The 8,923-nt window shown below is 41.5% G+C and overlaps 1 protein-coding gene across 7 annotated transcripts; it reads left to right on the plus strand.

Annotated features, from left to right (window-relative positions):
• Positions 1–291: 291 nt before the first annotated feature.
• On the plus strand, positions 292–5,947 carry LOC123110382 (uncharacterized). Of its 7 annotated transcripts, none has more exons than XR_006453358.1 (9): positions 292–836; positions 934–1,033; positions 1,155–1,288; positions 1,445–1,569; positions 2,318–2,756; positions 2,891–2,994; positions 3,683–3,983; positions 4,118–4,429; positions 5,365–5,944. XR_006453358.1 is itself a non-coding variant. In XM_044530874.1 (4 exons), the coding sequence occupies exons 1-3, from the start codon at positions 556–558 to the stop codon at positions 1,284–1,286; spliced, it is 513 nt and encodes a 170-aa protein (XP_044386809.1). In that variant the 5' UTR covers positions 292–555; the 3' UTR covers positions 1,287–1,288; positions 1,445–1,916. The 7 variants fall into 7 exon arrangements, 1 of the variants encoding a protein (XP_044386809.1); XR_006453360.1 differs by having other exon boundaries at positions 2,381–2,756; XR_006453362.1 differs by having other exon boundaries at positions 2,395–2,756.
• Positions 5,948–8,923: the final 2,976 nt, after the last annotated feature.

Here is an 8,923-nt window from a genome sequence, read left to right on the forward strand (position 1 = left end):
TTGCAGGGCATGTTGTGATGTGATATGGTCAAGACATGATGAGATATAAATTGATGTATGAGATGATCATGTTTTGTTAAAGTTATCGGCAACTGGCAGGAGCCTTATGGTTGTCTCTTTATCTCTACTACTAATGTCTCAGTTGGTAGTCTCCGTTCCGGGTTTTTTTCGTCCCACTAACACCGGTTTTTTTTCGTCCTCCTCCCACTTTGTCTGGTTTTCTTTCGTATCTCCTCCGCATGTAACAAAAAAACCAGCCAACGAGGCTCCCTCGATCTGTTTCCTAAGATCTCTTGAGACCGCCCCAGCCCCGAGACAAGCAGCCACCGAGATCCGAGATCCGAGATGAGCCGCCTTCGCTGAGGAACGAGAGGAGCCGCCGCCTCGAGGTCGTCGTTGTGCCACACCGCCGCCTCTAGGTCGCCGCTGTCACGCACTGCCTCAGGTCCGTTGACCACTCCTCTCCTCGCCACTCCTCACTGCCAGCCCCGCAAAGCTTTGCCTCCACGGCGGGGATTCGCTCTATGGCGTCCATGAGAGGTGGCTGCAGCCGCCATGGTGTTGATCCGGTCCTTGCTGCTGGATCCGGCCCTCTCCACTCCTCCTCTCGGTCCGATCCAATGGAGACCACACGACGTCGACCTCCCGGATGGCGTGAGGTCCCAGTGGCAACGTCAGGCCCCTTGCGGTTGGGGTCGATTTGAGGTGGCTCTGGTGGAAACATGGACCACGTCACACTGTTACAGGGGCTCCCGAGGCGACATCCAGTTGCTCCGTGCGCGGGGATTATTTTCACCTCTGTTTACTGTTGCGTTTATTTTGCAGGCCAAAAACAGGTGAGCGAATCGGGATTTAGTCATGCGAGATTTTTTGCGATGATGTTGCTCCATGTTCTTTTTGTGATTCACGTGTTCGTTTTGCACATGTTCATAGTGGGCAACCTCGACGTCGTCGTCACTTCGAGCGCGGCGAGATCCTCGAGGTCGTCGTCATCACAGACAAGGGCACTGGCAGATCCAATGGCGGCGGATTCGTGAGTACCCACCCAAACAAATCTTCCCCTCATCATCGACTGATCTTCAGCAGTTAATTTTCTTGCTTATTTCAGTCCCGTTAGTTGATGCTATGCCCTGTTTGATGCTGTTACATTCCAGGAGGCGGAGGCGGCCATTAGGGCATGCTTGAGTCCGTACCCGATGATTGGTGGCCGAAGGGCAACTGCAACCTCGCATGCCTCGGGTCCAGAGGTCCAAGGCACCACAACCAACTGCTCTTCAGACATATGATGGTAATTAATTAGTTTGATTATTTGATTAATGTAAAATTCACTGAAATATATGAATTATTAGTTGTAGTGAGAATTAACCGCGATGCATTTCATAGTTTGATTGTTAGACGTTGACCATTAGCAAGAATCTGCCAATTAACTTGTATGTAATGGCAGGGTGTCCGTGTTGAACATAGAAGATGGTTGCCCTTCAAGCATCAACAAATTGGAAATTTCAAGCCCTGATGAGATTACAAGCAGGGCGGAAAGGGAATCAACACCATCACGCCAAAACATTGAAGGTGAATAAGTGAACCACTATTTAAGTAAATAGATGAAACATATTTTGTTAGAATTAACCAGTTGCTGCTAATATAATCCTCTCCAGGAAGATCAGTTTCGGTCAATACAATCTGCTATTTACTTTCTAATTTCTATGTATTTAAGCATGTTCAAACTCAGTACAATTGTACAAATGGATATATTTTGATTTGGTGACTTGCTAGAGACGATTGTTCTGGACAGAACCTGGACCTTATAATATCTACCTATATATATGTTTCTGGCTGCATGTCTACTTATTCTCTTAAGGCCACAGTAGGACCGATCGACACTAGATATATCTAATAACTGTATCATGGTTTTCGCATTTTTTTTTAAAAAAAATAACTGTATCATGGGATCACATGCCATTCTTTTTGCTGAAAAATCACCTGGCTTTATTGGAAATGAATTACCAGGACAGTTCCTGTGCACATTATGCTTGGTTAACACCTTTCATTTATCACAAACTAATGGGGAATAAACACTAAGTATGCATGTCTTCCTATCCTTCTGATCATAGCCATCTTTGGTGTCAAGTGATATTAAAATTCTGAAACTACACACACATAGTTTAGGGGTTGTTCATACAATAATCTTGATAAGTATGTGTCTGTAAAATCAGCAGAAGTGGTTGTTCCTTTAGGTTGCTAGAAATGCTTTTAGCTACAACATTATTTCTGTCAAAAACATTCCAGCTGCCACATGTGTACTCGTTTCATTGTGTAGTGTATTTCCGAAAATGATAATTCCTATGATTCAAAGTTTTTGGACTAAGTTTGAAACTCGAAGGACGACTGCCGTAGTAGGATGAAGAAATGATGTCGCGCACTGGAGGGTGTTGCCGTCGGCCATGCGTTAGGTGTCTGTTCTACTGGAAGTCGCTCCCAGGAGGGCGTCCATGGTCTATGCCTCGAGAAGCAAAGAAGGGACTCCAACTACATCATTGACGCAGCAGCCGAGCAGAGCATGAAAGCATGTCGTTGATACAAATATTCAGTTGCCACGGCCATTGATACAACAGCGGGGCAGATCATGAATGTCAGAGACACGGTGGAGGTGACGCTACCTTTCTCGTCTTGGCATCATGCAGATACTGGTAGTTTAGATGTTATTTGCCACACTGCGGAGATCTCATGTTCAAGCCCATCAGAAGTGCAGAATTTTGGTAAGATAATCATGATTTCGGTTCCTGCTTAGTAGCCCTTTTATGGACACATCTGAGAATTGTCTCAGTCCATAGGAAATACTGCTTTTGATGTTGATGATTACATACTAATTCATATTAATTCTATGGTGAAGGTCGATGTAAATGATTTTACTTGAGCAGACACTTCTCCTCCCGTCTCATTTACCATCAGTATTGGAATTGGATGTTGTTCCTATTACACAACAAAATGGGCAAGGTGTGTTTTGTAATTTTCATGCTTTATTTTAGACGCTCAAGTTATGATTACTTGATAACACACCTGCATACTGCAGAACAATGGCATGCGTTTGGCCACCGAGTAAAGGAGCATTTAGTACTGTTGAGAAAGTACTTAATAGTACTGAAACTCAAATTCAATTTCTAGCCCCTCCACCGATTTTCTCAATGCTAGCCCACCTCCCGTCTGATTTTTTTTTCCAAAGAAAGAAAAGCCCACCGATTTTCCTCTGATTTTTTTCTAGCATACGCAAATGGATGATCATGAGAGCCCCACCCAGCCCGATCCATCCCTGTACTAATCTTTCCTTGCAAATCTTAACTTTCCTTACCCAGGCCACATATTCCTAAATCACAAACCATTCTACTGAGACAAAGGGTTGACATTTGCTCACTACAGTTGATGCTCTTTCTCACCTACATGATCTAGGCAAACTCAAGAAACAAGGATTGTAAGACTGGCTAGAAATTTCTTAGTTAATTCCATGTTATGAACGGTGTCCTGTACATATTCTCCACCTACATTTCTTATATTCCTTTGATATGTTCATGCATGATATATATTAAATTTTACACAGGGTTGATTCATTTTCTCACTAGGATTATCCTTTTAATTTACTTGTACATTATGTGCTGCACTAGGATTATATATTTGTTTTGTGCTACAGGTTAGGTTGCAGTTCAGTGTGGCATTCTGGCATATGTTTCGGGGTACTGGAGGAGATCCTTTTGGTGCACCTACAAAGAACTGGCCTTGGGATGATGGCACAAATTCCCTGGCCATGGCTAAGAGAAGAAGTATGGGAATTACCTGATCTTGTGTCTTAGGTCCATGGCTGGAATCAACAACTTAATTATGCTTCGATTTCTGTTTCGGTGATATCTCAATTCAAGTTCATGAAGAAGCTTGGAGTTGACAGGTGGTGCTTCCATGACAGGGACATCGCCCCTGATGGCAAAACACTCACGGTATGATTTTATTAGAATGATTCTTGAAGTTGCAAGTTGCAACCTCGAGTTAGGGGAATTGAGACAGCTAGTGACTGACATTATAGCAGGTTTATTATGATTGTATTTACAAGGATAAATGACTATGTTTTCAGCACAAGGAATATGGTTGTTGATGGTTTACGCCCCGGCTGCGCCCACATCATCCAGACACCAAGTTCAAGACCAAGTTCTAACCCCTGTACCCAATCTACCTCCATGGATCGTGTCTCTCACTAACCAAGAGCATCAATTCAACTCAACAGATTGACAAAAGAGATGAACCTAGAGTTTGAGGCTTGGGTAGTGTGGACATTGACCTGATGATGAGTGTTGTATGGTGGTCAAGTGGTGCCACTTCCCCTCGCCACACGCTGCTTAGTGTGCTCTCTGTTGGTGTTTGGCTGCTGCTGCTGCTGTAGGTCAAGGTATGTACGTAGCATCTTCTTGCAATGGATTTTGTTTATGGCTATATACAAATTATTTTGGTATAGATTTGTGATTTTTGTTCCGTCCACTTAAACCAGTATATAGTAGCAGCTTTTGATGTCCTTTCCTCACCGGCGAATGTCAAAATTTATCATGTGTGCATTTTTTTTGACTGTAGTATGAATAGTTGTAACATATTCTCTTTAGCCTTGCAGCTCATAGCATCCGCTTGATTCAGTGAGTTTGATTCAGCTATACAAGTTAGGAATCCAAAGAAGTTGGCATAGAATAGATAAATATGTGTCCACAGATTATTCACAGTAATTTGGTTACTTAAATGCCTAGGATTAAATGCATCCTATTGCGTGAGCATGACAGGACAATTTTATAAAGAAATGATCTGACCTGAAGCCTATATGCCATTTAAGCACTAATTTTTTTCTAACTTCAGAAACATATAGTTGTTTCCTGCTCTCCAATATGCTTTGTCATCAAATTTGTGTATTTAAATCTCGAACAACAAAACTATGAGAATGCAGATAAATAAGAATTGTTCATGTTTTACCAACATGGCATGCTATGATTACTTTGGTGGAGGCATATTTAAGAATGGTGTTATCACTGAATGCCTTGATGTCTGCCAAGGTAAAATAGCGAAAAAACCTTTTTTTTATCCTGCAGGAACAAGCTAGTAGTTATAGGAATTTATCTTTATTTATCGATATATGCAGACAATGATGTTCACGTAGGTAGTTTTGGAATAATTATCTTTCGTGCTTATTGGAAGGTAGAAATATGGTTGACGATACACACCCATTGGCAAAGTTTGAACCAGAGACAGTTACCTAAAACCATTGCTTCACACCGAGCCAACCTACTTCCCAAAAGATTTTCAATTTCTGTTTACTGAATAATTTTTTCTTGCTGAAACTAGAAGAAGGGAGCAAGCGGCAGAGATTATGATATTGCTGCTACTGGGAGAAAGAAAGAAAAGGTAGTCCATGGTGGGCCACATCCTACGTGGCGGATCGACCATGCGCGTCTATGAGCCTCATATACTCCCCATATTTCGTGTCAGTGTGAGAGTTTGCGGATAGCCTGGACCGGGGATGATATAAGGGGTCGGGTTGGGTTACCATTTTCCTTCTCTCTCCCGTGCGGTCAATGATCGGGCATGTCCATAGATTTGAGGGGACCAGCTGGATGTGCTCTAAGATTATTGTGTTTAATAATATGATGTGTGTTAGCCGACTGCCGAAAAAAGATGTGAGTTAGCTTAGACGACATTGTTCTCGGTAATATTAACTCAGTGAGTAGTACCTTATATTTTTTTTCCAAAGGCCCGTGGCAACGCACGGGCGTTTTACTAGTATTGCATAAGAAGCAGGTGACATGTAATTGCATTACTTTATCGCTATGCGATAGCAATAGTTGCAAAAGCAATAGCTGGTGAGACGACCATGTGACGACACGTTGATAAAAGATCAAGATGATGGAGATCATGGTATCATGCCGGTAACAATGGAGATCATGACAGTACTTTGGAGATGGAGATCAAAAGCACAAGATGATGATGGCCATATCATGTCACATATGTTGATTGCATGTGATGTTTATCTTTTATACATTTTATTTTGCTTACTTTGGCGGTAGCTTTATAAGATGATCTCTCACTAAATTTCAAGGTATAAGTGTTCTCCCTGAGTATGCACTGTTGCGACAGTTCGTCATGCCGAGACACCACGTGATGATCGGGTGTGATAAGCTCTACGTTCACATACAACGGGTGCAAGCCAGTTTTGCACACGCAGAATACTCGGGTTAAACTTGACAAGCCTAGCATATGCAGATATGGCCTCAAAACATTGGAGACCGAAAGGTCGAGCATGAATCATATAGTAGATGTGATCAACATAGTGATGTTCACCATTGAAAACTACTCCATCTCACATGATGATCGGACATGGTTTAGTTGATTTGGACCACGTGATCATTTAGATGACTAAAGGGATGTCTATCTAAGTGGGAGTTCTTAAGTAATATGATTAATTGAACTTTAATTTATCATGAACTTAGTCCTGGTAGTATTAGCATATCTATGTTGTAGATCAATAGCTTGCGATGTAGCTCCTCGTTTATTTTTTATATGTTTCTAGAGAAATATAAGTTGAAAGATGATAGTAGCAATGATGCGGACTTGGTCCGTGATCTGAGGATTTTCCTCATTGCTGCACAGAAGAATTATGTTCTTGATGCACCGCTAGGTGATAGACCTATTGCAGGAGCAGATGCAGACGTTATGAATGTTTTAACAAAATCTCGGTATGATGACTACTTGATAGTTTAGTGCACCATGCTTTACGGCTTAGAACTGAGACTTCAAAAATGTTTTGAATGCCATGGAGCATATAAGATGTTCCAAGAGTTGAAATTGGTATTTCATACTCATGCCCGTATGAAGAGGTATGCGACCTTTGATAGTACTTTGCCTACAAGATGGAGGAGAATAGCTCAACCAGTGAGCATGTACTCAGATTGTCTGGGTATTACAATTACTTGAATCAAGTGGGAGTTAATCTTCGAGATAAGATAGTAATTGACAAAGTTCTCTAGTCAGTATCTCCAAGTTACTAAAACTTCGTGATGAACTATAATATGCAAGGGATGACGAAATTAATTCCCGAGCTCTTCGCGATGCTGAAATCGACGAAGGTAGAAATCAAGAAAGAGCATCAAGTGTTGATGGTTAACAAGACCACTAGTTTCAAGAAGAGGGCACATGGATAGAAGGGGAACTTCAAGAAGAACGGCAAGCAAGTTGCTGCTCAAGTGAAGAAGCCCAAGTCTGGACCTAAGCCTGAGACTGAGTGCTTCTACTGCAATGGAAATGGTCACTGGAAGTGGAACTACCCTAGATACTTGGTGGATAAGAAGGATGGCAAAGTGAACAAAGGTAATTTGATATACATGTTATTTATATGTACTTTACTAGTGTTTATAGCAACCCCTCGGCATTTGATACTGGTTCAGTTACTAAGAGTAGTAACTCGAAACGGGAGTTGCAGAATGAACAAAAACTAGTTAAGGGTGAAGTGACGATGTGTGTTGGAAGTAGTTCCAAGATTGATATGATCATCATCGCACACTCCCTATACTTTCGGGATCAGTGTTGAACCTAAATAAATGTTATTTGGTATTTTTGTTGAGCATGAATATGATTTGATCATGTTTATTGCAATACATATATTCATTTAAGTCAGAGAATAATTGTTGTTCTGTTTACATGAATAAAACCTTCTATGGTCATACACCCAATGAAAATGGTTTGTTGGATCTCGGTCGTAGTGATACACATATTCATAAAATTGAAGCCAAAAGATGCAAAGTTCATAATGATAGTGCAACTTATTTGTGGCACTACCGTTTAGGTCATATTGGTGCAAAGCGCATGAAGAAACTCCATACTGATGGGCTTTTGGACTCACCTGATTATGAATCACTTGATGCTTGTGAACCATGCCTCATGGGCAATATGACTAAAACTCCGTTCTCCGGAACAATGGAGCGAGTAACAAACTTATTGGAAATAATACATACTGATGTATGCGGTCCGATGAGTGTTGATGCTCATGGCGGGTATCGTTATTTTCTGACCTTCACAGATGATTTGAGCAGATATGGGTATATCTACTTGATGATACATAAGTCTGAGACATTTGAAAAGTTCAAAGAATTTCAGAGTGAAGTGGAAAATCATCGTAACAAGAAAATAAAGTTTTTACAATCTGATCGCGGAGGAGAATATTTGAGTTATGAGTTTGGTCTTCATTTGAAACAATGCGAAGTAGTTTCGCAACTCACGCCACCTGGAACACCACAGCATAATGGTGTGTCCGAACGTCGTAACCGCACTTTATTAGATATGGTGTGATCTATGATGTCTCTTACCGATTTACCACTATAGTTTTGGGGTTATGCATTAGAGACAGCTGCATTCACGTTAAATAGGGCACCATCTAAATCCGTTGAGACGACACCATATGAATTGTGGTTTGGCAAGAAACCTAAACTGTCGTTTCTTAAAGTTTGGGGCTGCAATGCTTATGTGAAGAAGTTTCAGTCTGATAAGCTCAAACCCAAATCGGAGAAGTACGTCTTCATAGGATACCCAAAGGAGACTGTTGGGTACACCTTCTATCACATATCCGAAGGCAAGATATTCGTTGCTAAAACATGGATCCTTTCTAGAGAAGGAATTTCTCTCGAAAGAAGTGAGTGGGAGGAAAGTAGAACTTGATGAGCTAATTGTACCTTCTCCCGAATTGGAAAGTAGTTCATCACAGAAATCAGTTCCGGTGATACCTACACCAATTAGTGAGGAAGTTAATGATGATGATCATGAAACTTCAGATCAAGTTACTACCGAACCTCGTAGGTCAACCAGAGTACGTTCCGCACCAGAGTGGTACGGTAATCCGGTTCTGGAGGTCATG

Source organism: Triticum aestivum, chromosome 5B (assembly GCF_018294505.1).
Source record: "Triticum aestivum cultivar Chinese Spring chromosome 5B, IWGSC CS RefSeq v2.1, whole genome shotgun sequence".
In the NCBI taxonomy this organism is placed as follows: Eukaryota; Viridiplantae; Streptophyta; class Magnoliopsida; order Poales; family Poaceae; genus Triticum; species Triticum aestivum.

Excerpts from the sequence above, each read along its gene's own strand:
- LOC123110382 (XM_044530874.1), top strand. The coding sequence starts at position 556 with ATGGTGTTGATCCGGTCCTTGCTGCTGGATCCGGCCCTCTCCACTCCT. Across the intron at positions 837-933 it reads ATTTTGCAGGCCAAAAACAG|TGGGCAACCTCGACGTCGTC; the intron begins GTGAGCGAATCG and ends ACATGTTCATAG. Across the intron at positions 1,034-1,154 it reads GATCCAATGGCGGCGGATTC|GAGGCGGAGGCGGCCATTAG; the intron begins GTGAGTACCCAC and ends GTTACATTCCAG.